This window comes from Salmo salar, chromosome ssa12 (assembly GCF_905237065.1).
Source record: "Salmo salar chromosome ssa12, Ssal_v3.1, whole genome shotgun sequence".
NCBI classification, from domain to species: Eukaryota; Metazoa; Chordata; class Actinopteri; order Salmoniformes; family Salmonidae; genus Salmo; species Salmo salar.
Genome location: NC_059453.1, coordinates 90072100 through 90092099, shown reverse-complemented (window position 1 = coordinate 90092099; position 20000 = coordinate 90072100). Strand labels below are relative to the sequence as shown.

The window sequence follows — 20000 nt, the reverse complement described above, 5'->3', positions numbered from 1 at the left end:
CTCTCCTCTCCACTCCTCTCCTCTCCTCTCTTCTCCACCCCAGTCCACTCCACTCCTCTCATCTCCTCTCCACTCCTCTCCTCTCCTCTCCTCTCCTCTCATCTCTTCTCTTCTCCTCTCTTCTCCACCCCTCTCCACTCCTCTCCTCTCCTCTCCTCTCCCTCTCCTCTCCTCTCCTCTCCTCTCCTCTCCTCTCCTCTCCTCTCCTCTCCTCTCCTCTCCTCTCCTCTCCTCTCCTCTCCTCTCCACTCCACTCCACTCCACTCCACTCCACTCCTCTCCTCTCCACTCCACTCCACTCCACTCCACCCCTCTCCACTCCTCTCCACTCCTCTCCACTCCACTCCTCTCCTCTCCTCTCCTCTCCACTCCTCCCCTCTCCACTCCTCTCCTCTCCACTCCACTCCACTCCACTCCACTCCTCACCTCTCCTTCTACCATTTCAATGTCTACTAAATAAGACTCTATTAAATGAAAAGATTATACTCTGATATCATTCTGCAGATTGATTACATTCATAATATTCATTATCATACTTCAAAGAAGACTTCGACCTCAAACACAGCAGGATATGAATCCGGACTACGCTGTGCAATTTAGTGATTAATTGAGTCTGTGTTCATTGGTTTCCCCTGGCTAGAGTTCTATTCACTCTTTCAGTCCAGCTCCATTCATATGGTAATGACTGGAGGACTGAGACTGATGGGGACTGGGACTGACTGGGACTGGGACTGACTGGGACTGGGACTGACTGGGACGGAGACTGACTGAGACTGGGACTGGGATGGACTGGGACTGACTGGGACTGACTGAGACTGGGACTGGGACTGAGACTGACTGGGACTGACTGGGACTGAGACTGAGACTGACTGAGACTGGGACAGACTGAGACTGAGAACTGAGACTGAGACTGAGACTGACTGAGACTGGGACTGGGACCGGTACTGACTGGGACTGGGACTGGGATGGACTGGGACTGACTGAGACTGGGACTGGGACTGGGATGGACTGGACTGACTGGGACTGACTGGGACTGACTGGGACTGGGACTTACTGGGACTGAGACTGAGACTGACTGGGATTGACTGGGACTGGGACTGAGACTGGGACTGACTGGGACTGGGACTGACTCATATTGAGACTGGGACTGGGATGGACTGGGACTGACTGGGACTGACTGGGATTGACTGTGACTGGAAGAGTGTGACTGTGACTGGAGGAGTGTGACTGGGACTGTGACTGGAGGAGTGTGACTGGGACTGTGACTAGAGGAGTGTGACTGGGACTGTGACTGGAGGAGTGTGACTGGGACTGTGACTGGAGGAGTGTGACTGGGACTGTGACTGGAGGAGTGTGACTGGGACTGTGACTGGAGGAGTGTGACTGTGACTGTGACTGGAGGAGTGTGACTGGGACTGTGACTGGAGGAGTGTGACTGGGACTGTGACTGGAGGAGTGTGACTGTGACTGGAGGAGTGTGACTGTGACTGTGACTGGAGGAGTGTGACTGGAGGAGTGTGACTGTGACTGTGACTGGAGGAGTGTGACTGTGACTGTGACTGGAGGACTGTGACTGAAGGAGTGTGACTGGGACTGTGACTGGAGGAGTGTGACTGGGACTGTGACTGGAGGAGTGTGACTGTGACTGTGACTGGAGGAGTGTGACTGTGACTGTGAGTGGAGGAGTGTGAGTGTGACTGTGACTGGAGGAGTGTGAGTGTGACTGTGAGTGGAGGAGTGTGAGTGTGACTGTGACTGGAGGAGTGTGAGTGTGACTGTGACTGGAGGAGTGTGAGTGTGACTGTGACTGGAGGAGTGTGACTGGAGGAGTGTGAGTGTGACTGTGACTGGAGGAGTGTGACTGGAGGAGTGTGACTGGGACTGTGACTGGAGGAGTGTGACTGGGACTGTGACTGGAGGAGTGTGACTGGAGGAGTGTGACTGGAGGAGTGTGACTGGGACTGTGACTGGAGGAGTGTGACTGGGACTGTGACTGGAGGAGTGTGACTGGGACTGTGACTGGAGGAGTGTGACTGGAGGAGTGTGACTGGAGGAGTGTGACTGGGACTGTGACTGGAGGAGTGTGACTGGGACTGTGACTGGAGGAGTGTGACTGGGACTGTGACTGGAGGAGTGTGACTGGGACTGGGACTGGAGGAGTGTGACTGGAGGAGTGTGACTGGAGGAGTGTGACTGGGACTGTGACTGGAGGAGTGTGACTGGGACTGTGACTGGAGGAGTGTGACTGGGACTGTGACTGGAGGAGTGTGACTGGAGGAGTGTGACTGGAGGAGTGTGACTGGGACTGTGACTGGAGGAGTGTGACTGGGACTGTGACTGGAGGAGTGTGACTGGGACTGTGACTGGAGGAGTGTGACTGGGACTGTGACTGGAGGAGTGTGACTGGAGGACTGTGACTGGAGGAGTGTGACTGGGACTGGAGGAGTGTGACTGGGACTGTGACTGGAGGAGTGTGACTGAGACTGTGACTGGAGGAGTGTGACTGAGATCGTATATTCAGAACTGTTTTATCTCATTGGACTCCTTCCTCTCTGTTTTACTAGTCATCACACATGCTTTCCTACTTCCCTGTCTATCTTATCCTTCCTCACTTACCTAACCCCACCTAACCTCTGTGTGTGTGTGTGTGTGTGTGTGTGTGTGTGTGTGTGTGTGTGTGTGTGTGTGTGTGTGTGTGTGTGTGTGTGTGTGTGTGTGTGTGTGTGTGTGTGTGTGTGTGTGTGTGTGTGTGTGTGTGTGACGTTACCTGGCCACATGGTTGACTACAGGGGCGAAGTTGGTTGGTCCGTAGAGCTGAACAGTCTTCAGACTCTCGTGGTAGGCCTCCAGGATGCCGTCTATACCATTACAGTAAGGGTTCTCCATGTTACCGTTCTGGAGAGGAGAAACAATCAACAGTGGAGTTGATTTATAATAGGGAAGGAGGTGGGGGCCTCACATCCATGCCCACACATGCAGTCTGAGCCGGCCCTAGCCTGTAGGGGGCTCTAAGTGACATTTTAACAGCCACCCTCTTGACAGAAGAGAGTACAAAATTATGTTTTAGAGCAGGGTTCATCAACTAGGTTTGGCCTCGGTACAATTTTTTTCTGAGCTAGTAGTCGGCGGGCCAGAACATAATTACTATATAATATTAGCACAATTAATGGGTCCACACTACAAATTGAGCAACATGTTTAACAAATCCGATTAGTACATAATACATTCAGCGACAATAACATAATAATTGCGAACTGATTACGCTAATCAAATCACAAATGTCTATATTCAAATATTATTTTGTCTATTTCTCTGTGCGTTGATTGGTGGGGAAAAACAGGTCTACGTAGCCTACTGTAGACTACGCTACTTTAACGTCAACATTCATTCAGAACAATTTGCTTGATAGCAAGAGAAAATCTGCTCTCAAAAAGTATCAAAAGAAAGGTGGATAATGAAAATCGAAGTTTCAGGGAAGAATATACAGAGAGATATGCGTTCATCTTACCATCTTTTCCCAATGCCAAGCCAGTGTGTCTTATTTGCAATGAAAAGGTCATTGTTTACAAAGAATTCAATCTCAGACATCATTATGAATCTGAGCATGGAACTTTCAAAGTGGCCTTCCCGCCCCAGAGGCCCGACGCAGAAACATTGAAGAGCTAACTGCAAGCTACACACAGCTTTTTGGGCCGACAAATTCTGTCACTTAAACGGGTTAAATCTGCAGTTACAAGGAAGGAAAACAGTTGTGGATATGGTGGAAAAATTTAAGGCCTTTACTAGGAAGCCTGAGTGGTTTGGACTTCAGCACACTGAAAACTCTAGCTGTATGAGGCCGCAATTCAAACTGAGCTGATTGAATTCCAGACATCGAGCCAAATCAGGGATGCGCTCAGGAGTGCCGAATCCTTGTATGCGTGTTGGGTGGCATGCTCAGAGGAATACAGCCCGATAAAGAAAATTGCATTTTATGTGCTAACAATGTTTGGATCGACTTACACCTGCAAGTCCTGATTTTCCTTTATAAACTCAAAATTGACAAACGACGACAGGAACTGGCTTTCACATGAGGACTGCCTCGATTGACTTATGTGAAAAATCAAACCCATCTCACCCGACATCCACAAGATCATGTCTGAGGGGAAATGCAACTTTTCCTATTGATTCAGTAACTTGGTGGCCTTATATGACTGTATTTAGTAAATACTAACATTATTGTGAGTGCTTATCCAGGGATATTTAGGTCTCAAGCTGACAGTATTTTCTGTTTGTTCTGTTGTTACAGTAACAGGCTATCCTGATAGACATTCAGACACAGACATCGTATTTTCTCTTTAAATGATTGTTTTATGCAGGATGCTACATTTCTAGTCCAGAACAGTCTATGGGAGGTGCACAGTACTACATAGAGCCATAACTACATGGAACTCTATTCCACATCAGGTAACTGATGCAGCAGTAAAATCAGATTGAAAAAAACAGATACAAATACACCTTATGGAACAGCAGGTACTGTGACGAGACACACAGACAGGTACAGACACGTATACACACACAAACGCTAGCACTCTAAACACACGTACATTGAAATAATGTTGTATGGTGGTATTATACATTTTGTACTGTAGATGTGTAGCGGTGTAATAATGTTATATGATGTACTGTTTTATATTTTGTTTTATGTGTGATGTAAGTGCCTTGATGTTTTTGGACCCCAGGAAGAGTAGCTGCTGCCTTGGCAGGAACTAATGGGGATCCATAATAAACCCCAGGAAGAGTAGCTGCTGCCTTGACAGGAACTAATGGGGATCCATAATAAACCCCAGGAAGAGTAGCTGCTGCCTTGGCAGGAACTAATGGGGATCCATAATAAACCCCAGGAAGAGTAGCTGCTGCCTTGGCAGGAACTAATGGGGATCCATAATAAACCCCAGGAAGAGTAGCTGCTGCCTTGGCAGGAACTAATGGGGATCCATAATAAACCCCAGGAAGAGTAGCTGCTGCCTTGACAGGAACTAATGGGGATCCATAATAAACCCCAGGAAGAGTAGCTGCTGCCTTGGCAGGAACTAATGGGGATCCATAATAAACCCCAGGAAGAGTAGCTGCTGCCTTGGCAGGAACTAATGGGGATCCATAATAAACCCCAGGAAGAGTAGCTGCTGCCTTGGCAGGAACTAATGGGGATCCATAATAAACCCCAGGAAGAGTAGCTGCTGCCTTGGCAGGAACTAATGGGGCTCCATAATAAACCCCAGGAAGAGTAGCTGCTGCCTTGGCAGGAACTAATGGGGATCCATAATAAACCCCAGGAAGAGTAGCTGCTGCCTTGGCAGGAACTAATGGGGATCCATAATAAACCCCAGGAAGAGTAGCTGCTGCCTTGGCAGGAACTAATGGGGATCCATAATAAACCCCAGGAAGAGTAGCCGCTGCCTTGGCAGGAACTAATGGGGATCCATAATAAACCCCAGGAAGAGTAGCTGCTGCCTTGGCAGGAACTAATGGGGATCCATAATAAACCCCAGGAAGAGTAGCTGCTGCCTTGGCAGGAACTAATGGGGATCCATAATAAACCCCAGGAGGAGTAGCCGCTGCCTTGGCAGGAACTAATGGGGATCCATAATAAACCCCAGGAAGACTAGCTGCTGCCTTGGCAGGAACTAATGGGGATCCATAATAAACCCCAGGAAGAGTAGCTGCTGCCTTGGCAACAGCTAATGGGGATCCTTAATAAATACAAATACAAACTCAGTGAAATCTTTAAAATTGTTGCATGTCGCGTTTATATTTTTGTTCAGTATAAGTATCTCTCTATCTCGCTCTCGCTTCTCCTTCATTTTTGAAGAAATTCATTTGTTCAAAACTGTTAAACTATTGTCTTTCTCTCTCTTTGAGTCAACTAATCACCACATGTTATGCACTGCAGTGCTAGCTAGCCGAGCTAGCTCCTCCTCCGAGGAGCCTCCACTGAATTCTACACATTTTGTCACAGAGTGGGGAGAAATGTTTGCAGTTTTTAATATGATATCTGAGTGAGAGTGAAGGTAATTATACCATGCTTTACTACAGGTTATGATAGCTAGACTAACTTAACAATATAAAACATGTTAGCTGACATGAGCTAATTGAGGGACTATCAGTGACTGACATATCAAGAGAGAAACTACTGATACACAAGCACAGTTTGAAATGGCACCTTGTGTATTTTAACTCTTAACAGTAAGTTGAGACCCCAACTGAGTTCCTACATTTAAAAAAAAAAAAAAAAAGTTGCCCATCCCTAATCTACACCAGTACAGTAGGCATTCTCTATGTTGTCGTTCTAGAGAGGAGAATCAATCAACATGGTCAAATATCTTGTATTTAGTCAATCAATATCTTCTTTCTGGAGTGGACATCATTAGCTGAATGTGGTAAGTAAAGATCAAATCAAATCAAATGTTATTGTTCACATACACATGGTTAGCAGATGTTAATGCAAGTGTAGCAGAATGCTTGTGCTTCTAGTTCCGACAGTGCAGTAATATCTAACAAGTAATTGAACAATTTCACAACAACTACCTAATACACACAATTCTAAAGGGATGGAATAAGAATATGTACATAAAAATATATGGATGAGCGATATAGGCAAGATTCAATAGATGGTATAAAATACAGTATATACATGTGAGATGAGTAATGTAGGATATGTAAACATTATTAAAGGGGCATTATTTAAAGTGACTAGTGATCCATTTATTAAAGTGGCCAGTGATATCAAGTCTATGTAGGCAGCCGCCTCTCTGTGTTAGTGATGGCTGTTTAACAGTCTGATGGCCTTGAGATAGAATTAAGGTCAGTCCACTCCTGTTCAGTCCAGTTCAGTCCATTTCAGTTCAGTCCATTTTAGTTCAGTTCAGTCCATTTCAATTCAGTCCATTTCAGTCCAGTTCAGTTCAGTCCATTTTAGTCCAGTTCAGTTCAGTCCATTTCAGTTGAGTTCAGTCCATTTAAGTTCAGTCCAGTTCAGTCCAGTTCAGTTCAGTCCATTTCAGTTAAATCCAGCCCAGTTCAGTCTATTTCAGTTCAGTCCAGTTTAGTTCAGTTCAGTCCATTTCAGTCCAGTCCAGTCCATTTCAGTTCAGTGCCAAGTGACCAGAAAGAGCTCTGTGTTTGACTCACCAGAGGGAACTCGTGTGAGACCTGTCCATCAGGAGGCAGCTTGGCTCCAAACCCCAGAGCAGGGAACATCTTATCACTGTCATAGTCCTGGATGATCTCCCCTACAGCCTTCAGGGCCATGGCGTATGCATTCATCTGATACGGGTTCATGTAGTGGAGAGAGGTGGACTGGGACGGGTTACCTAGACGGGCGCAAAGGGCAGAGGTCAATATATGATCACGTTGTCCATTGGTGAGGAAGGGGTCTGGAATTTAGATTCAACTAACCATAACTTCATGTCCACATCCCAGTTCAACCTTAACCCCTAACCATAATGCAGCTCAAAATAACAACAATTCAGAACTCTTCTTCTCTTCAACCCCTCAGAGATGAACTACTGCCTGCTCTCACCAACCCCATCACACAATGGAAGGGTAGGAAACGGAAATACACTTCTAGAGCCTCAAAGAATAAACTAACTACATTAAGTGGAGTGATTCGAATTAAGTGTGGGCTTTTAGCCTGTGGGAAGTCCTGATGTCTGCCATCTTGGTTCTGCATTCCAAACGGCACCATATTCCCTTTATAGTGAACTACTTTTGACCAGGGGAATGGGGCGCCATTTGGGCTCTGACACTGTGCCATTTGGGGGCACAGCATGGTGGTATTGACCATGGGCCAGAAGGAAACTCTCACAGGTTTTGAGTGTGTGTATCCCTCCCTCTCTCTCTCTCTCTCTCTCTCTCTCTCTCTCTCTCTCTCTCTCCCTCCCTCCCTCCCTCCCTAAGAGCATCACCATTCATTCTGGCCCTCACATGTACACAGTCTTTATAATCACTCACCATTAGATGCGGTGAAATCAATGGCCACAGTGAAATTTATTTGGGTCCTGAATTGGGGATGGAGAGTGAATGTTACAACAAGTCAAACTCCACTACCTACACATTAAGATACACACAGAACACTCAAGATCTTTTAGACACACACACACGCACGCACACACAGACAGACAGACAGACAGACAGACAGACAGACAGACAGACAGACAGACAGACAGACAGACAGACAGACAGACAGACAGACAGACAGACAGACAGACAGACAGACAGACAGACAGACAGACAGACAGACAGACAGACAGACAGACACATACTAGGTGAAGGGGGAGAGGGGGGAGAAGGGGGGTCCAGGGGTGGATAACAAGCAATTAGACTGCTGGAGCATTTTAGAGAAACAGAATCCGAATCCAATTAGACTGCTGGAGCATTTTAGAGAAACAGAATCCTAATCAATTAGACTGCTGGAGCATTTTAGAGAAACAGAATCCTAATCCAATTAGACTGCTGGAGCACTTTAGAGAAACAGAATCCTAATCCAATTAGACTGCTGGAGCATTTTAGAGAAACAGAATCCTAATCCAATTTCTCGGGATAAAATGCTCTTTAGCCGCGCCGCTAATTTTTGAGAGAGAGATTGAACGCCAGTGTCACGTCCTGACCATAGAGTGCTCTTATTTTCTATGGTAGAGTAGGTCAGGGCGTGACTGGGGGTTTTATCTAGTTTCTTTTTTCTATGTTGGGTTCTAGTTTCTTTTTTCTATGTTGGGGTTTTTGTATGATTCCCAATTTGAGGCAGCTGGTCATCGTTGTCTCTAATTGGGGATCATATTTAAGTAGTTGTTTTTTCCCACTTGTGTTTGTGGGAGATTAATTTTGAGTTAGTGCATGTTGCACCTCTGTTGTCACGGTTTGTATTTTGTTTATAGTTTATTGTTTGTCTTGCAAAGTTTCACATGCAAATAAAAGATGTGGAACGTTACTCACACTGCGCCTTGGTCCGTTCCTACACACAAGCGTGACAGAATCTCCCACCACCAGAGGACCAAGCAGTGTGGCCAGGAGGAATGGACATGGGAGGACATCCTGGACGGCAAAGGATCCTGGACGTGGGAGGAGATCCAGGCCGGATGGGATCGCCTCCCATGGGAACAAGTGGAAGCAGAGAGGGAGGAACGGCGATGAGATCGGGAGTCACAGCAACGACGGAAGCCCGAGAGGCCCGGAGAGCGACGGAAGCCCGAGAGGCCCGGAGAGCTCAGTGCCTGCGCTCTGCATTTACCATGCTAGAGTGGGCATTCAGCCAGGACGCGTTGTGCCAGCTTTATGCTCCAGACCTCCAGTCCGCCTCCACGGCCCAGGGTATCCTGCGCCGGCTCTATGCACTATGCCTCCAGTGCGCCGTCACAACCCAGTGCGTCCTGTGCCAGCTCTCCACACTTACCGAGCTAAAGTGGGTATCCAACCAGGACGTGTTGTGCCTGCTCCACGCACCCAGCATCCAGTAATGATCCATGGTCCGAAGCCTCCAGTGATGATCCATGGCACAAAGCCTCCAGTGATGATCCATGGCCCGGAGCCTGTAATGATGATCCATGGCACGAAGCCTCCAGTGATTATCCATGGCCCGGAGAGTCCAGTGATAATCCATGGCACGAAGCCTCCAATGATAATCCATGGCACGAAGCCTCCAGTGATAATCCATGGCACGAAGCCTCCAGTGATAATCCATGGCCCAGAGCCTCCAGTGATGATCCATGGCCCGGAGCCTGTAGTGATGATCCATGGCACGAAGCCTCCAGTGATGATCCATGGCACAAAGCCTCCAGTGATAATCCATGGCCCGGAGCCTCCAGTGATAATCCATGGCATGAAGCCTCCAGTGATGATCCATGGCCTGGAGCCTCCAGTGATGATCCATGACACGGAGCATGCGGCGACGGTTCCCAGTCCGGAGCATGCGGCGACGGTTCCCAGTCTGGAGCCTCCGGCGACGGTCTGCGGTCCTGAGTCTCCGGCGGCGGTCTGCGGTCCGGAGTCTCCGGCGGCGGTCTGCGGTCCGGAGTCTCCGGCGGCGGTCTGCGGTCCGGAGTCTCCGGCGGCGGTCTGCGGTCCGGAGTCTCCGGCGGCGGTCTGCGGTCCGGAGTCTCCGGCGGCGGTCTGCGGTCCTGAGTCTCCGGCGGCGGTCTGCGGTCCGGAGTCTCCGGCGGCGGTCTGCGGTCCGGAGTCTCCGGCGGCGGTCTGCGGTCCGGAGTCTCCGGCGGCGGTCTGCGGTCCGGAGTCTCCGGCGGCGGTCTGCGGTCCGGAGTCTCCGGCGGCGGTCTGCGGTCCGGAGTCTCCGGCGGCGGTCTGCGGTCCGGAGTCTCCGGCGGCGGTCTGCGGTCCGGAGTCTCCGGCGGCGGTCTGCGGTCCGGAGCCTCCGGCGGCATTCCGCGGTCCGGAGCCTCCGGCGACAATCCGCGGTCAGGAGCTTCTGGCGACGATCCACGGTCCGGGTCCTCCGGTGACGATCCACGATCTGGAGCTTTCGCCGACGAACCCCGAAAGAGAGCCGCCTCCAATGTTGGCGGATCCACAGGATGAGAAGGTTCTTCGTCCTGCACCAGAGCCGCCATCAACACTAGACACCCCCCCCTAACCCTCCCTTTTGGTTTCAGGTTTTGCGGTCAGAGTCCGCACCTTTGGGGGGGGGGGGCGTACAGTCACGTCCTGTCCATAGAGTGCTCTTATTTTCTATGGTAGAGTAGGTCAGGGCGTGACTGGGGGGTTTTATCTAGTTTCTTTTTTCTATGTTGGGTTCTAGTTTCTTTTTTCTATGTTGGGGTTTTGTATGATTCCCAATTAGAGGCAGCTGGTCATCGTTGTCTTTAATTGGGGATCATATTTAAGTAGTTGTTTTTTCCCACTTGTGTTTGTGGGAGATTATTTTTGAGTTAGTGCATGTTGCACCTCTGTCGTCACGGTTTGTGTTTTGTTTATAGTTTATTGTTTGTCTTGCAAAGTTTCACATTCAAATAAAAGATGTGGAACGATACTCACACTGTGCCTTGGTCCGTTCCTACACACAAGCGTGACAGCCAGAAAGAATACATAAAAACCCAAGAGATAAAACTCTCAATGAAAGTAAAATATACACATTAACCTTTCAGTGAGGAGAGAGGGATGGAGGGATATTAACTCTATGACCCTGGTATTAATAGTAAATTCCTTTATTAATTAATTATCTCCCTCTATCAGTCTTCTAGCCTCTCTCCACCCCCCGCTCTCCCCCATTCCCATTCCCTTTGCCTTTCTCTCTCTCTCTCTCCCTCTCTCTCTGAATTGAGAAAGGGTTTTATTGGCATGAGATAAACAAACGTGAAATACGCAATAAAAAATGAACTGTATACATTACACTCACAGAAGTTCCAAAAGAATAAAGACATTTCAAATGTCATATTATGTCTATATACAGTGTTGTAACGATGTGCAAATAGTTCAAAATAAAAAATTGAAAATAAAAAAACATAAATATGGGTTGTATTTCTTAATGGTGTTTGTTCTTCACTGAGTGCCCTTTTCTTGTGTCAACAGGTCACACCCTGATCTGTTTCACCTGTCCTTGTGCTGGTCTCCACCCTCCTCCAGGTGTCGCCCATCTTCCCCATTATCCCCTGTGTATTTATACCTGTGTCTGTCTGTTGCCAGCTCATCTTGTTTGTTCAAGCACACCAGCGTTTTACCTCAGCTCCTGCTTTTCCCCAGTCTCTCTTTTTCTCATCCTTCTGGTTTTTGACCTTTGCCTGTCCTGACCCTGTACCCGCCCTCCTGACCACTGCCTGTCTCTGACCCTGAGCCTGCCTGCTGTCCTGTACCTTTGCTCCACCTCTGGATTACCGACCTCTGCCTGACCTGACCTGTCGTTTGCCTGCCCCTGTGGTTACAATAAACATTGTTACTTCACAGTCTGCACTTGGGTCTTACCTTGATTCCTGGTAGTACGAACTGGCCATGACTGACCCAGCAGACTTGGACCAGCTCCGCAACGCCATCTCCTCCCAAGGAGCCACCATGGGAAGACACAAGGAGGTGCTTCATGGTCTGATGGAAGGGTTGCAGGATGTGGCCGAACGTGACGACCTAGCATTGGACGCTTTGTGGGAGCAATTATGTGGGTTGCCTACTAAGCAGGCTACCACGACGGTAACCTCCCAGCCCCTCAGTAACCCGGCTGGTAGCAGCACCATCACCCCGGTTTCCCAGGAAACCCGCTTACCTCCCCCGGAGCGCTACGATGGAGATTCCAGAACCTGCCGGGCCTTTCTCTCCCAGTGCTCCCTCGTTGTCTAGCTGCAGCCTTCTTCGTTCCCCTCGGACCGCTCGAAAATAGCATACATTATTACGCTGATGTCCCCCTCTCCATGCCACCCTGCTGTGGGACGACCAGTCCAAGTCTCTCCAGGTACTCATCGACTCGGGGGCCGATGTGAGTCTCATGGACGTTACCCTGGCATCCGAGCTGGGCATCTCCTCTCAACCCCTCTCCATTCCCATGGGTGTTAGAGTGCTGGACGGGCGCTCTATAGCCCGGGTCACCCACCAGACCACCCCTGTCAACATACGAGTGTCAGGGAACCACAGCGAAACGATCCAATTCCTGCTGATTGAGTCTCTGCAGGTTCCTGTGGTATTGGGATTCTCTTGGCTCCAGCGACACAATCCCTCCATTGACTGGGCTACTGGTGCCATTGTGGGCTGGAGCCCGTCCTGCCACACTCATTGCCTGAAGTCAGTTCTTGCCTGACCCGGGATGTCTTCCTGGGGGCTTGGAAATTACTCCGGACCTAGCCTTCTAGTTTGCTCTGACACAGAGACCCCATGAGACCTGACACTGGGGCTGACAGAGACCCCATGTCCAATAAGCAGCTCTGACACTGGGGCTGACAGAGACCCCACTCGCTAGCACACCTAACACCCTCTACCCCTACCTAAGATCACTCCTTCAAACATGCACATAGGTAGGAAACAACACCTCCACTACACTGATCCTCAACACAGGGGCCCCACAAGGGTGCGTGCTCAGACCCCTCCTGTACTCCCTGTTCACCAATGACTGTGTGGCAACGCAGACCTCCAACTCAATCATGAAGTTTGCAGACAACACAACAGTAGTAGGCCTGATTACCAACAATGATGAGACGGCCTGCAGGGAGGAGGTGATTGATGCCATGAAAATAACCTATCCCTCAATGTCAACAAAATGAAGGAGCTGATCGTAGACTTCAGGAGACAGCAGAGGGAGCACTCCCCTATCCACATCGACGGGACAGCAGTGGAGATGATGAAAAGCTTCAAGTTTCTCTGCTTACACATCACAGACAATCTGAAATGGTCCACCCACACAGACAATGAGGTGAAGAAGGCACAACAACACCTCTTCAACCTCAGGAGGGTGAAGAAATTCTACAGATGCACCATTGAGAGCATCCTGTCGGACTGTATCGCCGCCGGCAACTCCACTGCCCGCAACCGCAGGGCTCTCCAGATCATCAAGGACCTCGATCACCCGAGCCACGGCCTGTTCACCCCACTACCATCCAGAAGGTGAGGTCAGTATAGGTGCATCAAAGCTGGGACCGAGAGACTGAAAAACAGTTTCTATCTCAAGGCCATCAGACTGTTAAATAGCCATCACTCGCCCACTTCCACCCGGTTACCCAATCCTGCACCTTAGAGGCTGCTGCCCTATTTACATAGACCTGGAATCACTGGTCACTTTAATAATGGAACACTAGTCACTTTAATAGTATTTACATACTGCTTTACTCATCTCATATGTATATACTGTATTCTATTCTACTGTATTTTAGTCAATGCCCCTGACATTGTTCATCCTAATATTTATATATTTCTTCATTCCATTATTTTACTTTTAGATGTGTGTGTTTTGTTGTGTACTGTTAGATACTACTGCACTGTTGGAGCTACTGTAGGAACACAAGCATTTCACTACACCCACAATAATACCTGCTAAATATGTGTCTGCGACGAATAGAATTTGATTTGATTTGCTAGACATACACACACTCACACCACTAGCCATTTGCAGGCTCAGGTGCTAACACACTTGCATTTTCACAATAATAGTTTATTTTGGGAGTATTTTCTCTTTATTGAGATAGAAAGACACCAATAAGAGACAGATGGGTAGAGGATGGGTGGAGGATGGGTAGAGGATGGTTGGAGGATGGGTAGAGGATGGTTGGAGGATGGGTAGAGGATGGTTGGAGGATGGGTGGAGGATGGGTAGAGGATGGTTGGAGGATGGTTGGAGGATGGGTAGGGGATGGGTGGAGGATGGGTGGAGGATGGGTAGAGGATGGTTGGAGGATGGGTGGAGGATGGGTAGAGGATGGTTGGAGGATGGTTGGAGGATGGGTGGAGGATGGGTAGAGGATGGGTAGAGGATGGGTGGAGGATGGGTGGAGGATGGGTGGAGGATGGGTGAAGGATGGGTAGAGGATGGTTGGAGGATGGGTAGAGGATGGTTGGAGGATGGGTGGAGGGTGGGTAGAGGATGGTTGGAGGATGGGTGGAGGATGGGTAGAGGATGGTTGGAGGATGGGTGGAGGATGGGTAGGTGATGGCTGGAGGATGGGTGGAGGATGGTTGGAGGATGGGTGGAGGATGGGTAGAGGATGGTTGGAGGATGGGTGGAGGATGGGTAGGGGATGGGTGGAGGATGGGTGGAGGATGGGTAGAGGATGGGTAGAGGATGAGGATGGGTAGAAGATGGTTGGAGGATGGGTGGAGGATGGGTGGAGGATGGGTGGAGGATGGGGAGAGGATGGGTAGGGGATGGGTGGGGGATGGGTGGAGGATGGGTGGCGGATGGGTGGAGGATGGGTGGCGGATGGGTGGAGGATGGGTAGAGGATGGGTAGAGGATGGGTAGAGGATCGGTAGGGGATGGGTGGGGGATGGGTGAGGGATGGGTAGGGGATGGGTGGGGGATGGGTGAAGGATGGGATGGGTGGAGGACGGGTAGAGGACGAGTAGAGGACGGGTGGAGGACGGGTGGAGGACGGGTGGAGGACGGGTGGAGGAAGGTTTGTCAGGCTCTCATGCCTCAGCCGGATCGCCAGGCTCCCTTGCCTCAGCCGGTCTGTCAGGTTCTCGCGCCCCAGCCGGCGACAGGTTCCCGCGCCCCAGCCGGTCTGTCAGGTTCCCGCGCCCCAGCCGGTCTGTCAGGTTCCCACGCCCCAGCCGGTCTGTCAGGTTCCCGTGCCCCAGCCGGCGACAGGTTCCCGCGCCCCAGCCGACGACAGGTTCCCGCGCCCCAGCCGGCGACAGGTTCCCGCGCCCCAGCCGACGACAGGTTCCCGCGCCCCAGCCGGTCTGTCAGGTTCCCGCGCCCCAGCCGGTCTGTCAGGTTCCCGTGCCCCAGCCGGGCGACAGGTTCCCGCGCCCCAGCCGACGACAGGTTCCCGCACCCCAGCCGGGCGACAGGTTCCCGCGCCCCAGCCGACGACAGGTTCCCGCGCCCCAGCCGGCGACAGGTTCCCGCGCCCCAGCCGACGACAGGTTCCCGCGCCCCAGCCGGTCTGTCAGGTTCCCGCGCCCCAGCCGGTCTGTCAGGTTCCCGCGCCCCAGCCGACGACAGGTTCCCGCACCCCAGCCGGCGACAGGTTCCCGTGCATCAGTAGGGGTGACCGGTCCGCTCCTGATCCCTGGGATCGTCCCTTTGGCTGGCGTCCTGCGGCTGGAGCTGAACGTGCCGGGGAGGGGGTAACGTCACTCCGGCCTCTAGGTCACCAGGCTGCTCGTTATGGCGCACACCTGTCACCGTCGTTATGAGCACTTGCGCGTCATCAGACTCACCTGGAATCCATCACTTCCCTGATTACCTTCTCTATGTATGTCACTCCCTTTGGTTCCTTCCCCAGGCGTCATTGTTTCTGTTTCATATGTGTGTTGTTCGTGTTTTGTATTATGTTGTGTTTATTTATTAAAACACTCACTCCCTGAACTTGCTTCCCGACTCTCAGCACACATCGTTCCAGTCATTTACTGTGATCCTGAATGGAACGGCCATTACAGTCAATGTGAATGACTTTGAGAGCGAGACAGAGAGAGAGTGAGAGAGCGAGACAAAGAGAGAGAGAGACGGGGTGTGATAGAGAGGGAGAGAGAGAGAGAAACAGAAAGCGAGATAGAAAGAGACGGGGTGTGATAGAGAGGGAGAGAGAGAGAGAAACAGAAAGCGAGATAGAAAGAGACAGGGGGTGTGATAGAGAGGGAGAGAGAGAGAGAAACAGAAAGCGAGATAGAAAGAGACAGGGGGTGTGATAGAGAGGGAGAGAGAGAGAGAAACAGAAAGCGAGATAGAAAGAGACGGGGTGTGATAGAGAGGGAGAGAGAGAGAGAAACAGAAAGCGAGATAGAAAGAGACAGGGGTGTGATAGAGAGGGAGAGAGAGAGAGAAACAGAAAGCGAGATAGAAAGAGACAGGGGTGTGATAGAGAGAGAGAGAGAGAGAAACAGAAAGCGAGATAGAAAGAGACAGGGGTGTGATAGAGAGAGAGAGAGAAGAAACAGAAAGCGAGATAGAAAGAGACAGGGGTGTGATAGAGAGGGAGAGAGAGAGAGAAACAGAAAGCGAGATAGAAAGAGACGGGGTGTGATAGAGAGGGAGAGAGAGAGAAACAGAAAGCGAGATAGAAAGAGACAGGGGGTGTGATAGAGAGGGAGAGAGAGAGAGAAACAGAAAGCGAGATAGAAAGAGACGGGGTGTGATAGAGAGGGAGAGAGAGAGAAACAGAAAGCGAGATAGAAAGAGACAGGGGGTGTGATAGAGAGGGAGAGAGAGAGAGAAACAGAAAGCGAGATAGAAAGAGACAGGGGGTGTGATAGAGAGAGAGAGAGAGAGAAACAGAAAGCGAGATAGAAAGAGACAGGGGGTGTGATAGAGAGGGAGAGAGAGAGAGAAACAGAAAGCGAGATAGAAAGAGACGGGGTGTGATAGAGAGGGAGAGATCTCTGGGAAGAGACAGGGGGTGTGATAGAGAGGGAGAGATCTCTGGGAAGAGACAGGGGGTGTGATAGAGAGGGAGAGATCTCTGGGAAGAGACAGGGGGTGTGATAGAGAGGGAGAGATCTCTGGGAAGAGACAGGGGGTGTGATAGAGAGGGAGAGATCTCTGGGAAGAGACAGGGGGTGTGATAGAGAGGGAGAGATCTCTGGGAAGAGTACCTTTTTCTGAAGTTAAGTTATTCAGTTTGAAGTGTCTGCGTTGGCTTGGTTGGCATTCAATGATCTGAGTGGTTTTTAGAGGATTTGCTGTAGCCATGAGCGACGGATCTGCCTGACAAAGACCTTAATAGACATTGGGTTTTCAATAAGTATAATTTTCATTGGCTGAATATCTTTTCATAGATAGACCAATCCTGCTTCTCATCCTTGTATTTGTCTCAACTTTCATTCCCCAGAAAACGGAGGTCAGATAATGTTTCATCTTGAACGTGTCATTACTCCTGTTACAGCCCTTAGGCTGGGGGGGGTTGACCGACTGTCAACACACCCAAACTGAAGGTGTACTGACTATCAACACACAAGCTGAAGGTGTACTGACTATCAACACACAAGCTGAAGGGCTACTGACTGTCAACACACTAAAGCTGAAAGACTACTGACAATTAACACACCAAAGCTGAAGGGCTACTGACTATTAACACACGAAAGCTGAAGGGCTAGCGACTGTCATCACACCAAAGCTGAAGGGCTGACCACTGTCAACACACCAAAGCTGAAGCGCTACCTACTGTCAACACACCAAAGCTGAAGGGCTACTGACTGTCAACACACCAAAGCTGAAGGGCTACTGACTGTCAACACACCAAAGCTGAAGGGCTACTGACTGTCAACACACCAAAGCTGAAGGGCTACTGACTGTCAACACACCAAAGCTGAAGGGCTACTGACTGTCAACACACCAAAGCTGAAGGGTGTCAGTGAGATCTGTCATACTTGTCAAATCTGCAGCATCTGAAAACCCCTGAAACCTCTGAAATATCATCTCTCTGTCTCGGTCTGTGATCAAAGCATTGTCCTCAAATGCTTAAAGGGACGCTTCACCACCATAACAAAGTCTGTCAATCTCAATACCTCCAAAGTAGTGCAAAATTAAGCTGAGTGTGTATCCATCTGTTGTTTATATACTAGGCTGTGTAGATATATAGGCTTTATGCCAGGCGGTGTAGATAAAGGCAATATTCCAGGCTATGTAGATATACAGTGAGCGAAAAAGTATTTGATCCCCTGCTGATTTTGTACGCTTGCTCACTGACAAAGAATTTATCTGTCTATAATTTTAATGGTAGGTTAATTTGAACAGTGAGAGACAGAATAACAACAAACAAATCCAGAAAAACGCATGTCAAAAATGTTATAAATTGATTTGCATTTTAATGAGGGAAATAAGTATTTGACCCCCTCTCAATCAGAAAGATTTCTGGCTCCCAGGTGTCTTTTAGACAGGTAACGAGCTGTCTAAAAGAGTGCTCCTAATCTCAGTTTGTTACCTGTATAAAAGACACCTGTCCACAGAAGCAATCAATCAATCAGATTCCAAACTCTCCACCATGGCCAAGACCAAAGAGCTCTCCAAGGATGTCAGGGACAAGATTGTAGACCTACACAAGGCTGGAATGGGCTACAAGACCATCGCCAAGCAGCTTGGTGAGAAGGTGACAACATTTGGTGCGATTATTCGCAAATGGAAGAAACACAAAAGAACTGTCAATATCTCTCGGCCTGGGGCTCCATGCAAGATCTCACCTCGTGGAGTTGCAATGATCATGAGAATGGTGAGGAATCTGCCCAGAACTACACGGGAGGATCTTGTCAATGATCTCAAGGCAGCTGGGACCATAGTCACCAAGAAAACAATTGGTAACACACTACGCCGTGAAGGACTGAAATCCTGCAGCGCCCGCAAGGTCCCCCTGCTCAAGAAAGCACATATACATGCCCGTCTGAAGTTTGCCATTGAACATCTGAATGATTCAGAGGACAACTGGGTGAAAGTGTTGTGGTCAGATGAGACCAAAATGGAGCTCTTTGGCATCAACTCAACTCGCCGTGTTTGGAGGAGGAGGAATGCTACCTATGACCCCAAGAACACCATCCCCACCGTCAAACATGGAGGTGGAAACATTATGCTTTGGGGGTGTTTTTCTGCTAAGGGGACAGGACAACTTCACCGCATCAAAGGGACGATGTACGGGGCCATGTACGGTCAAATCTTGGGTGAGAACCTCCTTCTCTCAGCCAGGGCATTGAAAATGGGTCGTGGATGGGTATTCCAGCATGACAATGACCCAAAACACACGGCCAAGGCAACAAAGGAGTGGCTCAAGAAGAAGCACATTAAGGTCCTGGAGTGGCCTAGCCAGTCTCAAGACCTTAATCCCATAGAAAATCTGTGGAGGGAGCAGAAGGTTCGAGTTGCCAAACGTCAGCCTCGAAACCTTAATGACTTGGAGAAGATCTGCAAAGAGGAGTGGGACAAAATCCCTCCAGAGATGTGTGCAAACCCGGTGGCCAACTATAAGAAACGTCTGACCTCTGTGATTGCCAACAAGGGTTTTGCCACCAAGTACTAAGTCATGTTTTGCAGAGGGGTCAAATACTTAATTCCCTCATTAAAATGCAAATCATTTTATAACATTTTTGACATGCGTTTTTCTGGATTTTTTTGTTGTTATTCCGTCTCTCACTGTTCAAATAAACCTACCATTAAAATTATAGATTGATCATTTCTTTGTCAGTGGGCAAACGTACAAAATCAGCAGGGGATCAATTACTTTTTTCCCTCACTGTAAATGATGCTGTGAGATGTAAGATACAAGATGCTGTGTGATGTGAGATGCTGTAAGATGCTGTACGATGCTGTAAGATGCTGTAAGACGCTGTGAGATGTAAGATGCTGAAAGATGCTGTAAGATGCTGCGAGCTGTGAGATGCTGAAAGATGCTG

The 20000-nt window shown here is 49.4% G+C and overlaps 1 protein-coding gene across 3 annotated transcripts in view; it reads right to left on the bottom strand.

Moving 5' to 3' along the window:
* The window catches only part of LOC106566113 (copine-5), a 285747-nt gene that overhangs the window by 31904 nt on the left and 233843 nt on the right, over positions 1 to 20000 (bottom strand). For all 3 annotated transcript variants that reach the window (XM_045691900.1, XM_045691901.1, XM_045691902.1), the window contains 3 exons: positions 7993 to 8039; positions 7171 to 7352; positions 2768 to 2895 (listed from right to left, as the gene is read on the bottom strand). In XM_045691900.1, the coding sequence (XP_045547856.1) occupies positions 2768 to 2895; positions 7171 to 7352; positions 7993 to 8039 (357 nt within the window). The remainder of the gene's footprint in view (positions 1 to 2767; positions 2896 to 7170; positions 7353 to 7992; positions 8040 to 20000) is intronic.